This window comes from Pelophylax lessonae (genome assembly GCF_965119305.1).
Source record: "Pelophylax lessonae genome assembly, chromosome: 11".
NCBI lineage: Eukaryota > Metazoa > Chordata > Amphibia > Anura > Ranidae > Pelophylax > Pelophylax lessonae.
Window position 1 is genome coordinate 35,054,549 of NC_138778.1, and position 16,562 is coordinate 35,071,110.

At 46.3% G+C, this 16,562-nt stretch overlaps 1 protein-coding gene across 1 annotated transcript in view; it reads right to left on the reverse strand.

The window, feature by feature from the left end:
* The window catches only part of CDK5RAP1 (CDK5RAP1 mitochondrial tRNA methylthiotransferase), a 42,630-nt gene that overhangs the window by 19,125 nt on the left and 6,943 nt on the right, over positions 1–16,562 (reverse strand). The window contains exons 4-5 of the mRNA XM_082272351.1: positions 2,057–2,157; positions 357–567 (exon numbers count right to left, since the gene is read on the reverse strand). Of these exons, the coding sequence (XP_082128477.1) occupies positions 357–567; positions 2,057–2,157 (312 nt within the window). The remainder of the gene's footprint in view (positions 1–356; positions 568–2,056; positions 2,158–16,562) is intronic.

Below are 16,562 nucleotides of genomic sequence, written 5' to 3' on the forward strand. Positions count from 1 at the left end.
GACCCCCAATGGAATTGGTTTGTGGCCTCCAATGTGATAGAGGATTTTTTTCACTGATCTTCAATGTAAAAGGTTTTTTTCCTTGAATCGCTGTATTCCCTTGAATCATGTAAAGAGTGGGAATTTCTAGCATTAATATTTTGCTATGATGACAAGGAGAGCATTTACTTGCTGAGATGGTTTTACATTAAGCAACACAACAGCAGCAGGCCAGGATATTCCTAGACTTCCTGCCTGGAGAGGTGGTGATACATTTGTCAGTGCATTCCAGAATTAGTTGAAATTTCAGAAAAAAATTAAGCTAAAAGGAGTTGTTTATGTCTATTGGTGCATTAATGAATGTTAAAGGAACTTACACAAAAGAAGAAATACTGTTTGCAGATGTCTGCACAGGCATGATGTCAGCATAGGTCTCATCTAAAGAAAGGAGAACATTGGCAGCTTGCTGGCCTGTTTCTGCCACACCAAGAAGTCGAGGCAAATCACGATAGGCATCAGGACCAGCTAGTACATCCACCAGCTTCTCTTTTTGAAGGATTTCCTCTTTCAGACGTTCTGCCATACATCCTTCAAGACAATAAAAGCACAAAATACAAAGATTAGCAAAAAGCCTCGTTGAGTCATTTTACCACGTTTCGAATAATAGGTTGTACATTGACCTGCAATTTGGTCAAGAACATACCCTCCCTCTCAATTTCATGGCCCTGCATAAAGTTTTAATTAGACAGAGACAGCCAGAAAGCCCAGCATTATCAACAAATTCTGTAGGATTTCATAAATATAAAAGGATAGTTTGTTAACTTGTAAAAGTTAACAAAATACGACAGAGCATTATAATTTCCCCTATATTCCAGACCTAGGGGTAACTGGTTTTAGTAACTATTTCCCTATACTTCGGCTACTAATTATCACCTTTACTACTTTATATTTAATTACCTTAAATGCCGGTGTTCTGTCAGAATACCATACCCTATCATAATTCCATACCTCTGTCATTTCCGGTTGTGGATCAGCTGTGGTTTCGTCATTAATCAGCTGTAGCCGCGTCACAAGTCCTACTGCGCATGCCCAGAATAGGTAGGGCATTTTGATAACATCGTATGGGTGAGGCAAAAGTCCTAGTATGCATGTGCCAGCGCATGCGTACCAACGGTTCGGGCAGCGGGATCTCTGATAACAAACATCCATCCGATCACCATGCCCCACACTGCACCGACCCGACAATGAGACAGTGGGCGTGTGCGTGTGGATAGGGAATAGGATTGTCCCATTGTCGGCTCGGCACAGTGTGTGCCATGGAGATCGGATGGATGTTTGTTATAAGAGATGCCGCTACCCGATCCGTTGGTGCGCATGCGCAGTGGGACCTTTGCCTCACCCCCCTTACGATGTTATCAAAATTCCCTACCTATTCCGCGCATGCACAGTAGAACGCGTGACGCAGCTACAGCTTGTGCATGACAAGCCTGCACCGGAAATTACGTAGGTATGGAAATCTGATGGGGTAGGGTTTTCTGATAGAACACCGGCCTTTCTCCATTCAGCCACGCCCAGATCTTTACAAGGCCTTGGAAGCAACGCACTTGAACCCAAACCCCATGAGTCACAAAAGCATTACTTGTTTATTTCCAGGTATCATACAGTCTTATATGGTAATCAAAACAGGATATGACATGAGACTCTCCGCCCATGGTTTACTACCATACAAGGACAGGCTCCCTTTTCCCTACGGTGTGTTCAGTGACCACAAGAGCATATTCTCCAATATATATATATATATATATATATATATATATATATATATATATATATATATATATATATATATAATCAATCATCTTTAGTTATACAAAAGCAACTCACTTTTACAATTAAGCAGATGTTCTGAGCTAAGCTTACAGTAACTTCCTCTGTTTCTATGGAAGTATAAACTGTAAGATAATATTCAATCATAAAGAAGTTCTCCAGACTGAGTTTCACAAAGCATTGTAAATAATTATTCAAGGGGTATTTACAAGATGGATTCCTTCAGCTGGAATAAATTTTGTGCACATACCTAACAGTCCTATCCTCAAAGGACCTTGGGATGTCTTTCGAGTTTTCTTAAGATGTGCAAGTTGCTTTAGACGGTTCCAAATGGTCTGTTCTGCTTTTTCTCTGCCAACAAATAACAGAATCCCAAATAAGGGCTTATATCATCCTGACACGAATGACAAAAATAAAAATAAAAAACAACAAATAAGGTAATACATCCTGGGAGATATCAATATGGTTTATTTTTGTGTCCATATCTATCTACATTGTCTTTGTACACTAGTAATTTAAAGTACAACTATACTATATATTAGTAATAGACACAATAATGTAACTCTTTCCAATGATGAAGATTTTAGCAAATTTAAGAGGTACTTACCTTGTACCCTGGGGGGTAACATCATACTCAGCGAGTTTATTTAGATAAAAATTAAAATCAGCTACTCACAAACAATCGTGAAATTCAGGCACATTAATTCCATAAATCTGCCTCCTGCCAGAGGATCAACGTCTTTACTAGAAGCAGAGGGCTGACGCGTTTCGAGGCCGTGCCTCTTCCTCAGAGCCCTGATGAAGCTCTGAGGAAGAGGCACGGCCTCGAAACGCGTCAGCCCTCTGCTTCCAGTAAAGACGTTGATCCTCTGGCAGGAGGCAGATTTATGGAATTAATGTGCCTGAATTTCACGATTGTTTGTGAGCAGCTGATTTTAATTTTTATCTAAATAAACTCGCTGAGGATAATGCGCTAGGCTGGTGCGCCCTTTTCTTTGCTTTGTATTTTCAGTGTTTGGTCGACCGCCCTGGTCGTAAGGGGCAGCAAAGCCTAGCCATCATGGATGCCTAATATCAGCACGAGTTCCGGGATTGAGGCAGCCTGAGGACCAGGTTCCGAGCGCAGGAAAAGGGGGTGCTGTATAGCACTTATCTTTTTTGGGTAACATCATACTCCTGGGTAAGCCCTGACACCATCTGACACAGGAGATTGCTCAGGGTGGACTCTTGCAGTGGGGACGTAATGTGTATCGGCTAGTGCACTTTGCTGGGGGGAGGGGGCGGGTGGAGTGGGCTACCAGGAGGCACTCTCAGTTTGCCCTAAATTGACAGGTGACAGGGTCTCTTTAAAATCAGACCTCTAGTCATACAGTCATATTATTTCAAGTATATTGTGGGAACTCTGATATACACATACACTATATTCTCAAAAGTATTGTGATGCCTGCCTTTATACACACATGATCTTTAATGGCATCCCAGCCTTAAGCCTCGTACACACGAGTCGAAAATTGTCAGGGAATTTTTGTCCGACGACCGATCCGCCGATTTTCGGCTTGTTAGTATGATGCTTCCGACAACCTACTTTTCAGCCAAAAAAAATCTGGTGTGTAGGCTATAAAATTTTTGTCCACCGTCAAAACAGGTCAGATTTTCGAGCAGTCAGTACAGATTTCGACAGGGAAAAATCTTATGAGCAAGACTGGGCATGCTCAGAGAAGAAAGAACACAAAGAAAGCAAACTAACACATGACATCACTTCTGAAGTATAATTCTGTCGGTCGACAAAAGTCCAGTGCAGTCTAGAGCACATTCCAACCAACAAAACACAACTCTGGACAAAAGACGGACGACCGATCGGCGGATATTCATTGCGTGTGTACTAGGCTTTAGTCTGTAGGGTTCAATATTGAGTTGGCCCACCCTTTGCAGCTATAACAGCTTCAACTCTTCTGTGAAGGCTGTCCACAAGGTTTAGGAGTGTGTCTATGGGAATGTTTGACCATTCCCTGGACGTGCAGGAGATGAGAGAGATTCCCGAAGGTCCTGCTGACACAAGGGGATACATGTGGGGCTTTATCCACTGTATACACTTCATTCCCCACTGTCTTGGAGCCCAGGAGCCATTTTTATTCCAACAGGATATCTGTTCACAAGAGATATGTCCTTGGATGTGTCCCCACTCTCAGATTAGTCCTGGATATGGTGCTCACTAACAGGCCCCTGAAGAAGAAACATGTTGAGCCTGAGCGATTCAACAGACGCCTAGCGACCGACATGGCCTACTACCAAACATTTATTTTTTTTTCAAAACAGTGAGGTTTATTGAAATTTTGGTACAATACAAAAATAAACCGTGCATTGAAACTGCAATCAGGTTCATAACACATTGGGGTACAAAAATACAAATATACAAAATGATCAGCACCGAGAGACAGAACAGACATAGTAAAAAACAAAACAGTAGTCAGTGGCTCTCCGTCGATCCAACCCTCGAACAGAAAATATTGATTTACCAGGGGCGGTCAACATAGAATAGTTACCCACTGCATTACCGAGCCGTATCAGGGCACTGCACCCATTTGTCCCAAATCTTGTTGAACTTCTGAGGGCACCCCCTATGTTTATATAAAAGTTTATGAAATGGGATGACACTATTAACCTCCTTAATCCACAAACCTAGAGTAGGAGGAGTAGGTCTCATCCACCTCCTGGCTATCAGTTTACGTACTATAAACAAAGTTTCCTGAAGAAATATGACAGTGGATTTGGGCATTTCTCCATCTGGGTAAACCCCCAGGAGACACTCCTTAGGGGAGAGTTGCAGAGGAGACCCCATCTTGTCATGGAGGAATGTGACTACTTGTTGCCATAAAGTCTGTAATTGGGGACAGCTCCACAAGAGATGAAAGAAGGAGGCGTCAGGGTCTCCACACATAGGACAAGAAGGGACCAAGTCAGGGTGATATTTGGACAGTCTAAGTGGGGTGAGATAAGCCTGGTGTATTATAAAGGTCTGAGTTAGGCGATCCGACAGTTTTGGCGACACTCTGCGGCACGTCTCCAGGGCATCCTCCCATTCCTCATCCTCCATGGCCCCCACACTGCGCTCCCAGCGGGTCTTAAGTGCAAAAGCCAAGGTGGTCGAGGAAGGTGTGTGAAGTTCAGAGTAGAACATGGAAATAAGGTGACTGGGTGCTGTACTTTTAACAATCTCAAGGGTGGTAACCGATTCTAGCTCAGGAGGGCCATCAGGGAATTGAGATCTATAGGCATGGGAGAGCTGTAAGTATCTGTAGTGCATGGGGCCCTGGATCGCAAACTGGTCCTGCAAGGCCTCGTAAGACCGCAGACCAGTGGTCGTGGAGATATGGCTAAGGAGAAGAATACCCCTCCCGCTCCATATCGACAGGTCAGGGATGGAAAGGAACTCGCGTAATGCGCTGTTATGCCACAGAGGGGTGAATGTGTGAAATGGAGGGCACCGAAGCCTGGACGCTACCACCTCCCAGATCCGACAATAGTGGTATAGAAGAGATCTGGGGCACAAGGGCTCCGGCGAGCCCCTGACACCCCTAAGGATAACTAGGAGGGGGTCCCCGAGGGGATGAGCCCACCCAGGGCAGAGCAGGGTCAAAAAACGTTCTCTATCCGTTTTATCTATGTGAAAGAACTGGGACAACTGAGCTGCCAGATAGTACAGATTAAAATCCGGCAGGGCCAATCCCCCTAGGTTTGTAGGATTCTTGAGTTTGCGCCAGGAGATCTTGTGCCGGTTAGCACCCCAAACAAAGGTCTTGAGGAGTGATTCCATCTGCTTAAACAGCTTGAGTGGCAGGTAAATAGGAGAGTGCCATACAACATAAAGTATTTTGGGAAGGAGAATCATTTTAATTAAATTGACTCTACCCATCACTCCCAGAGGTAATTTGGACCATACTTGAATTTTAGCCTTAAGCAGAGGGAACAGGGGTTGAACGTTATCCGGGACATAATCTGCTGAGTTAGCTGTCACTTGAATCCCTAAGTATTTAATGCGGGATACACATTGTAGGGCTGGGCTTGCGGGGGTGATTGCCTGTGGGCTCTCGTCAAGCGGGAGAATTTGTGACTTATCCCAGTTTATCTGAAAACCGGAGAATCGTCCATACCGTTCAATTAAAGAAAGGGCCGTGAGTAGGGATTCCCGAGAGTCTTCCAAATATAACAAAGTGTCATCTGCATACATGCTGATCTTCTCCTCCAACGGTCCCTTACGTAGACCTCGAATCCCGGGATGTGCTCTAATGGCCATCGCCAGAGGTTCCGCGGCCAGGGCATACAGCAGGGGGGAGAGGGGGCACCCCTGTCGAGTGCCACGGGATAAAGGGAAGGCGGTCGACTGCCAGCCATTTGCCAGGACCCTAGCTACCGGGGCGCTATATAGAAGTTTGACCCACTTAATAAAATTAGGTCCAAAGCCGTACCGGTCCAGACAGGTCCACAGAAACGGCCACTCTACCGAGTCAAATGCTTTAGCCGTGTCCAATGAGACCACCACCCTGCCACCCATTCCGTCGTGCCGTGCCTGGAGATTCATAAATAACCGGCGAAGGTTAAATGAGGTGTTCCTCCCAGGCATGAACCCGGCCTGGTCCGAGTGTATGAGTGAAAGGATCACCTTGTTAAGGCGGAGGGATAAAATTTTCGCAAGGATTTTAGTGTCTACTGGGAGCAAAGAGATGGGACGGTAAGACTCTGGGGCGTGTACATCCTTGCCCGGCTTGGGAATGAGCACAATTAGCGCCTCCCGCATAGAAGGGGGTAGGGTTGCATCTTTGAATAGAGATTGAAACAAAGCCAATAATTTAGGAGAAAGGAGTTCCGAATATTGGGAGAAAAATTCAATCGGGAGGCCGTCCAGGCCGGGGGCCTTAGACCTAGGGAACTTGGACACGGCTGCTGCAATCTCTTCCACAGAGATGGGTGCCTCGAGGGTCGCCAACTGGTCGGGTGTCAAAGTGGGAAAGTCAACAGAGTCCAAAAAGTCGTGCATGTCAGTGCAGTCAGCGGGAGCCCTAGAGGTGTAAAGAGTACTAAAAAATGAGCGGAAACACTGTGTCACCGCAGCAGGATCAGCGATCTCATTACCCAGGTCATCCTTCAAAGTAATAACTACCGGGGGCCTATCCTCACAATGAACTAAGTATGCGAGGAGTTTCCCCGCCCGCTCACCATGTGCAAACAGATTCTGCTTCTGAAAAAACATCTTAGATTTCGCCCTCTCGTAGTCAAGTTGGGAAAGGACTTTAGAGGTCAATTTATACTGAGATTCACGTGCCGGAGTCGGGTCCCCCATAAAGGCCTGTTCAGCTTCAATTAGATTTGTCGTTGCCCTGGAGATCTCCTCGGCAGCCCGCGCTCTAACAGCCTTGATTTTGGAAATCATAGTGGATCTGGCGAACAGTTTAAACGCCTCCCACACCGCAGCCGGGGAGGCAGTGCCCTCATTGTCAGAAAAGAATTGTGTCCAGGTCCCCTCAATGTCGTTCCCATCCGACACCAAGGGGAGCCAGGCGGGATTCAGGCGCCAGGCCGGGGGAGGTCTATTGCAGGGCAAGGACAACAGTATCCAATAAGGGCAGTGATCAGACAGAGTCCGTGGGGCGAAGCCTGCCGTCAGTAACCTGGGGAGCAGGGTTCGAGACAGCAATATCAGGTCAATGCGTGACATAGAGTGGTGTGCAGCCGAAAAACAGGAGTACGCGCGCTGCGCGGGGTATTTGCTGCGCCAAGAGTCGGCCAAACCAAAGCTCTCCAACAATCGGGAGAACCTGGTCGGGGACGACCCCGGCGGCACCTGGGAGGCGCCACCGGACCTATCCAGACCCGAGTCCATCACATTGTTAAAGTCACCCAGCCAGATCACCGGGGCCCCTGGGCTCTGTGCCATAAACGCCAGTCCCTCCATAATAATCACAGCAGAGTAAGGGGGGGGCACATAGAAAGCCATCAGTAGCATCAATTCCCCATAGACTGACGTTTTGAGAAAAACATATCTACCCATTGGGTCGACCTGAGATCCTAGGAGCTGGAAATGTACCGATTTGGCCACCAGTAGCGCCACACCCCTGGAGTGTGAGCTATAAGCAGAGTGCTGCACCCAACCAACCCAGGGACGTTTGAGGGACTGTTGTACACGGCCCTCCAAATGTGTCTCCACCAGAACTATAATATCAGCCCGTACACGGCGTAGGACATTAAAGACAGCCGTTCGTTTAATCTTATCACGCATACCCCTGACATTCCACGTCAACAATTTCAATGCGGCCATGGCAGGGGTAGTACAGAGCGCGGAGCGGAGGCTCCCAGGATCTCAGGCAGTAAGGCCGCGGAACCAACAAGTCCACGGTCACACACCAGCGGCGATAAACGGCAGCAAAGGAGCAAATAATTATTACTTGAGGTCAATGTGCATAAAACAGAAACAGTATAGAGATTGTACCAAATATAAACCATAAACAATGGTAACACCCCAATCCCCCCTCCCTGCCCTGCACCAACCCCAACTTGTGCGGGCATGTTCCCAAACAAGTGCCTCAACCAGAACAGGCCCACATGCGACTGGGAAAGAGCAAGATCAGGAGGCCAGGGACCCCCAAGGTATGCAGCAAAAATACAGCAAAATACAAATAGAATAAACAAGGGGGCCCGGGGGCCCAGGTCCAGCAGAAGTCGCAGGGGGCAACAGGGGAGTTGGGCACAAACACACGCCTTAGCGGGTGTAGGGGGCGAAAACCAACAGGTGTATCGCTGGGTAGCAAAGCCTATGGGCAGGTGGAAGTCCATAGGAAGAGAACAGAGAAATCAGTTCCATCTGTGGAGCTAGGGCGCTCCGCCGGTCAAACACAGGAGCAATAGTGCAGGAAAATGAGGGGGGAGGGGGGGGGGAAGGGGGATGCAAAGTCTTGAGTTCCACAGGATCTACAAAACCCCTCCTCCACCCTTGCAGCAGCTTAAGGTATAGGCCATCAGGGAGAAAGTATCATGAAGTCGCCAGGGCAAGGTGGTCAGGCTCTAGCTTCCAGTCCTTCTAGCCAGGAGATGGCGGCTTCCGGATCCTCAAAGAAGTGGGCTCGGTCCTCGCCCTCCACTCTAAGACGGGCCGGATACAACATGGAGTATTTGATATTCTTGATACGCAGTCTGCGTTTGACCTCCAAAAAGCTCTTGCGGCGCCTCTGGACCTCAGCAGAGAAGTCGGGGAAAATCGCTATTTTGTGATTTCCAAATGGAATGTTCCCCTTAACCCTGGCCAGGCGCAATATGGCATCTCGGTCCCGATAGTTCAGGAATTTAGCGATGAACGTGCGGGGGGGTGCACCCTGAGGGGGGGGGCGCCCTGAGAGGCGATGTGCACGTTCCACAACAAAAGTGGGTGAAAAGGATTCTCTGCCATAAGTCTGAGTGAGCAATTGTTCCAAATATGATGAGGGGTCAGCACCTTCAGAGCCCTCCGGGAGGCCAATGAACCGCAGGTTACAGCGGCGCAGCCTATTCTCCATGTCATCTTGCTTTTGGAGGATAAGGTGTACTTGTTGCTGCAGCCTGTCTGAGGAGCTTTGCAATGGGGGGAGGGAGTCTTCCACCTCACTAATTCTGTGTTCAGCCTCACCAACTCTGTCCCTCAGCTTCTGCATATCCTGACGCATCAAAGATATATCTACCTTCACCTCCTCGATTTTAGTAGTCAGCATGGTCTGGCAAGTAGCAATCGCTTCCAAAACCTTGGATGTAGCAGGGCTCTCAGGCTCCTCCACCACGAGCGACGGGCCGGCGCCATCTTGGATCGGGGCCTCCTTCTCCAGCCTCCGGAATGCAGCCAGTTTTGCCGCAGCTTCAGAGCCTTTCTTCGGCGGAGACATGCGGAGGTCGGTGCCGCGGGTGTGCGGGAGGTGAAGGAAGGATTATCGTGCCCGAAGGGCTGCAGGATTAGCGGTGAAGGATATCGGTCCGGCGGAGCTCCTCTCACACACGTCCTCTCACATGCTGCGCCAGGCCACGCCCCCCAAACATTTATTATCCTTGACACTACTCCCTGTACCGAAGTATCGACTTTGAATGGATACATCAAGGAAAGTCATGTTTTCTACCTACTTGTGATACAAAAATGGTAGTTGGCATCTGTCTGCATAGCGCTGTTACTCATGTCTGGATATAGTGTCATTTCCACATTTTGAACAATTTTTGAACTATCTGTATATGTTCGTACAAGTTGTTTTTGTAATTTAAATATTTTAACATGATCACCCCAATAAATATGAATTGATTTTATATTTGTTTTTCATTACGTGCCAGTAAAGTCCAAATCTACCCAATTCCTCTTCGAATATTAGAATGTCTGACCATTCTTCCAGAAGAGCATTAGTGAGGTGAGGCACCAATGTTGGAGAGAAGGTCTAGCTCGCAGTCTCTACTCTAATTCCTCCCAAAGGTGTTCTATCGGGTTGAGGTCAGGTCTTTATGGACCTTGCTTTGTGCACTGGTGTGCAGTCATGTTGGAACAGGAAGGAGCCCTCCCCATACTGTTCCCACAAAGGGAGCATGAAATTGTTCAAAATGTCTTGGTATTCTGAAGCATTAAGTGTTCCCTTCACTGGAACTAAAGGGCCAAGCCCAACCCCTGAAAGACAACCCCACACTATAATCCCCCCTCCACCAAATGATTTGGACCAGTGCACCTCACCTCACAAATGCTCTTCTGGAAGAATGGTCAAACATTCCCATAGACACACACCTAAACCTTGTGGATAGCCTTCCCAGAAGAGTTGACGCTGGTATAGCTGCAAAGGGTGGGCCAACTCAATATTGAACCCTACGGACCAAGACTGGGATGCCAATAAAGTTCATGTGTGTGTGTAAAGGCAGGTGTCCCAATACAGTAAAACCTTGGATAGCGAGCATAATTCGTTCTGGAAACATGCTTGTAATCCAAAGCACTCTTATATCAAAGCAAATTTCCCCATAAGAAATAATGGAAACTCAGATGATTCGTTCCACAAGTCCTTCAGCTTATAGTCTATATACAAAGATTATAGCAATGTGATAGGTTGTGTAACCATAAAATGTCCATCCACAATATGCAGCCTTCCCAAGGGGATTAGAAGCAAAATCTAGCAGAGCTACAGAATATAAGAGAGATGAGAGTGTAGCAGTATGGTTACATTTAATGAAGGTTCAACATTTAGCAACTTACATGGTTGATGATTAAAATAGGCACATCTAAGTATGCAGACCATCTTCTGAACCACCGGCTCTCACCACTGTCAGTCTGCAATCCTGACCAGGAAGAATAGCCTGCAGTAGAGTGATCTGAAAGTGAGGCTTTGAATCACTCGTGGAGCGCAGCGGGGAAGGGATGATAAAGATGGCTGTGCAGAGGATGATCTATGTGGACAGCTTTACCCCGGATGCCTGCATACTTAGATGTGCTTGTTTTAATCATCAACCATGTGAGTTGCTAAATATTGAACCTTCATTAAATGTAACCATATTGCTACACTTTGGAGGCTCCTCTCTTCTTTTTTATACATGACGCTACTTGTATATCAAGTCAAAATTTATTTAAAAAATTTGCTTGTCTTGCAAAGCGCTCACAAACCAAGTTACTCTCAAACCAAGGTTTTACTGTATATATATATATATATATTATGATATATATATATATATATATATATATATATATATATATATATCATAATATAATGCAAAAGATTCTTCTCTCACAAAGTGTACTTCCAACAAAATGAAAAAAAAAAAGGGTTCAGCCAGCTGTTACCTACCCATCTGTCTTATCCAGACCCGTTACCTCTCTGTCTTCACTGGACACTCCAGAGCTCATTTACACCACAATGCTTGCATTCAGTGTGTAGTTCCAATTGTGCCTTTAGCTTCATTTGTAGTGCATTTGAAGCAGTGCACTTTTTGGTGCTGCATTTACATGCATTTGCAGAGAGCTCATGTACAAAAAAGTGCAACCTGCTGTACTTTTTTTTTTTTTTTTAACCTATGTGAAAAAACTGCAATGCTGTAAGCTGGTTGAAATACCTACATTTTTCTTGCATATCCAGTCCTGAACCGGACAGATTTGCCCCCTTAACCTGTCAACGACTGCGGCAGGCAGCCCCTCCTGAGCGAACAGACGTAGGTATACGTCGGTCACACGCTTGAAGCTAGGGGGCGAGCGGGGGCGCCGCTGACGGCGCGCTCCCACTTGGCAGCAGGACTCCGTTGCACGCAGCCGGCAGCTCCGATTGAAGTTGGCCACCCACGATCGCTGCCCGTTGTGAGAGAAGGACAGTCAGCTGTTGTAAACACAGCTGACCGTTCTTCTCTCTGGAATGATCACTGGTCACTGGTCCCCCCAAAAGTGTCAAAAATGTCAGTTAGGGGTCCGATCTGTCCGCCGCAATGTCACAGTCCAGCTAAAAATCGCAGATCGCCGCCATTACTATTAAAAAAAAACAATAAAAGTGACATAAAATCTTTTTTTTAAGTGTGAGCCTAGGGGAGTGTTTAACTCTATAGGGGATGGGCTTCTGAAATGATCATAGAGACCTGTGTTCCTACAGGGAGTGCAGAATTATTAGGCAAATGAGTATTTTGACCACATCATCCTCTTTATGCATGTTGTCTTACTCCAAGCTGTATAGGCTCGAAAGCCTACTACCAATTAAGCATATTAGGTGATGTGCATCTCTGTAATGAGAAGGGGTGTGGTCTAATGACATCAACACCCTATATCAGGTGTGCATAATTATTAGGCAACTTCCTTTCCTTGGGCAAAATGGGTCAAAAGAAGGACTTGACAGGCTCAGAAAAGTAAAAAATAGTGAGATATCTTGCAGAGGGATGCAGCACTCTTAAAATTGCAAAGCTTCTGAAGCGTGATCATCGAACAATCAAGCATTTCATTCAAAATAGTCAACAGGGTCGCAAGAAGCGTGTGGAAAAACCAAGGCGCAAAATAACAGCCCATGAACTGAGAAAAGTCAAGCGTGCAGCTGCCAAGATGCCACTTGCCACCAGTTTGGCCATATTTCAGAGCTGCAACATCACTGGAGTGCCCAAAAGCACAAGGTGTGCAATACTCAGAGACATGGCCAAGGTAAGAAAGGCTGAAAGACGACCACCACTGAACAAGACACACAAGCTGAAACGTCAAGACTGGGCCAAGAAATATCTCAAGACTGATTTTTCAAAGGTTTTATGGACTGATGAAATGAGAGTGAGTCTTGATGGGCCAGATGGATGGGCCCGTGGCTGGATTGGTAAAGGGCAGAGAGCTCCAGTCCGACTCAGACGCCAGCAAGGTGGAGGTGGAGTACTGGTTTGGGCTGATATCATCAAAGATGAGCTTGTGGGGCCTTTTCGGGTTGAGGATGGAGTCAAGCTCAACTCCCAGTCCTACTGCCAGTTTCTGGAAGACACCTTCTTCAAGCAGTGGTATAGGAAGAAGTCTGCATCCTTCAAGAAAAACATGATTTTCATGCAGGACAATGCTCCATCACACGCGTCCAAGTACTCCACAGCGTGGCTGGCAAGAAAGGGTATAAAAGAAGAAAAGCTAATGACATGGCCTCCTTGTTCACCTGATCTGAACCCCATTGAGAACCTGTGGTCCATCATCAAATGTGAGATTTACAAGGAGGGAAAACAGTACACCTCTCTGAACAGTGTCTGGGAGGCTGTGGTTGCTGCTGCACGCAATGTTGATGGTGAACAGATCAAAACACTGACAGAATCCATGGATAGCAGGCTTTTGAGTGTCCTTGCAAAGAAAGGTGGCTATATTGGTCACTGATTTGTTTTTGTTTTGTTTTTGAATGTCAGAAATGTATATTTGTGAATGTTGAGATGTTATATTGGTTTCACTGGTAAAAATAAATAATTGAAATGGGTATACTGTATATTTGATTTTTGTTAAGTTGCCTAATAATTATGCACAGTAATAGTCACCTGCACACACAGATATCCCCCTAAAATAGCTAAAACTAAAAACAAACTAAAAACTACTTCCAAAAATAGTCAGCTTTGATACTAATGAGTTTTTTGGGTTCATTGAGAACATGGTTGTTGTTCAATAAGAAAATTAATCCTCAAAAATACTAATTTGCCTAATAATTCTGCACTCCCTGTATATAGAAGGATCACAGGTGCTCTGAGATAATTTCAGAGAGAAGAACGGTCAGCTGTGTTTACAACAGCTGACAGTCCTCTCTCAGCGGGAGCGCTCACGGCCACCGGCCCCATGTACCGGCATCCCGCTGCCTAGTGGGGGCGGGAGAGCGGCGGCGCTCGCTAACCCCCCGGCACCACGCAAGCGACCAACACAGGAGAGGCTGCCTGTCGCAGTAAATCTGCGGCAAGCAGTCTTAATATGGATAGGCGTTCAAGTTGTATTTCAAAATACATATTGCAAGACCTAAATTACAACACATTCATATAGGAGTTGTCAGAGGATGTGAGCAGCTGTTAACCCTGAAGTAAATTTTCACTTTGCAGTTAAATATGAGAAACCTCCACCATGTTTGTTATGTGTTCCAATTCACACAGCATACCAAAAATAATTTAAAAATAAATAAAAATAGCTACCAATGTGCAATTGGGGAAAGGCTGAAGGACAGTTCATCTAAAAGTGCAATAACACACAATGTACCACCCAACCTTGAGACCTTTAGCCCTTTAAGGACAAACACTGGTCACATCTAGTTTACAACATATAATGAGAGTACAGTACAATACAGACAAATATATAGTAGAATAACACTGAGTTTGTTTTTTTAATCGAGTAAAAAGCTAAGCAGCTATTTTGTTTTGCTAGATTAATGGGAACATGTAACAAATAGGGATAGACCGATATGGTTTTTTCAGGGTCGATACAGATATTTTGGGCACAACATATCGGTATCGGACGATATTTTGTACATTTAAAGTTTTGAAAAGTAAAGACAATTTTTGGCACAAATCTGGTACTGAACATGTTAATTTTTGTTTAATGCTTAATGGCTGGCTTGCTGGCACCATGTGGTGGATGGATGGCTGGCACCCTGTGGTGGGTGGCTGGCACAGGAGCTGTGGGTTGCTGGCTGGTACAGGGCTTGTGGGTGGCTGGCTGCCTGTGGCTGGCTGGTACAGGGCTTGTGGGTGGGTGGCTGGCTGTCTGGCACCCTGTCTGTGGGTGAGTGGCTGGCTAGCTCGCACCCTGTGGTGGGTGGCTGGTTGGCACCCTGTGGTGGGTGGGTGGCTGGCTGGTACAGGGCCTGTGGGTGGCTGGCTGGCTCACTGGTACAGTGCCTGTTGCTGGCTGGTATAGGGCCTGTGGATGTTGGTGGCTGACTGGCACCGGGCTGCTGTGGGTGGGTGTCTGGCTGTGATGCACTCCCGCGAGACTAGTCCTGACTCCAGCTGAGGCTGTCCAAGGCGAGGGAGGCGGCCTAAGAAGACAGAATAATGTCACAAAAATATAGGCAATATCGGCCAGTTCCGGGGGCCGATTCCGATATATCGGGGAAAGTGCATATCGGTCCCTGATATATCGGCCTTGCCGATAATCGGTCTATCCCTAGTAACAAATACAAAGTATGTGTTATCCCAACTTGGCTGCAAATGTGGAAATACACTCTAAGGCTTGGTTCACACCTATGCATTTAGTACAGCCTGCGTTTGTGTGGGCACATCAGCCTATTCAATTAAATGAACTGCTGTAACTGCGAGAATTGCAGGAAAAAGGTCCCTGCACCTTTTTAAAAACGCAGCTGCAGGGAAATTGCATGGTGCTTTTGCAACGTGCGATTTTCCGCACCTGCAAATGTGCTAATAAGAACGAATGGCAACTCCATGCTTCTGTAAAAGAGCAGCGTGTTTGGGCTGCGGGTGGTTGCAGGTGCGGGACTAGGTTTGATTCCGTCACTCGCATCACCCACACGTGTGAACAAGTTTAAACTGAGCTGAGCTGCCGCTCCATGTATAGTTCATATTCCTATCGCACACCTTCCTGGTTTGTAGGCTCGTGTATGTTGGGTGCTGAAGTGATCACCAGTTGGCAACTGGATTAGTAACATAGATACATTAGTTACATTAGATACATATTCGCCAGCACACCAAGGATCTTGCAAAAGCAGTCCAAAACTTTTATTCAAGTTACGATCACATCAAAAAATAGTGCAACATTTCGGAGCCGCAACGTTCCGGTGCAAAATAGTGCAACGTTTCGGTTTCCTGTGTGGCTCCGAAACGTTGCACTATTTTTTGAAGTGATCGTAACTTGAATAAAAGTTTTGGACTGCTTTTGCAAGAACCTTGGTGTGCTGGCGAATATGTATTTACCTGCCGCTCCATGTGTCCATTCAGACACGGAGCTGCCGTTCAGCCCCGCCTCCTTTCTCTCCTGATTGGCTAGCTGACTTTCATTGACAGCCGCGGAAGCCAATGGCGCTGCAGCTGTGTCTCAGGCAATCAGCAGGGAGAGTCCCAGACGGCTGAGGGACTCATGGACATCGCTTGATACAGATGGACCTTAGATAAGTCTTAGGGGGTGCTGGGGAGGCTGCTGCACACAGAAGTTTTTTTTTATCTTAATGCATAGAATGTATTACGATAAAATAAAAAAAAAAACTCTGACTTTACAACTCCTTTAAGGGGATAAAACCTTCCGGTCCAGAAGTGATTAATGAACTTTGTATGCTTCCTCTCTAATGCATTGTTTATGTATGAAG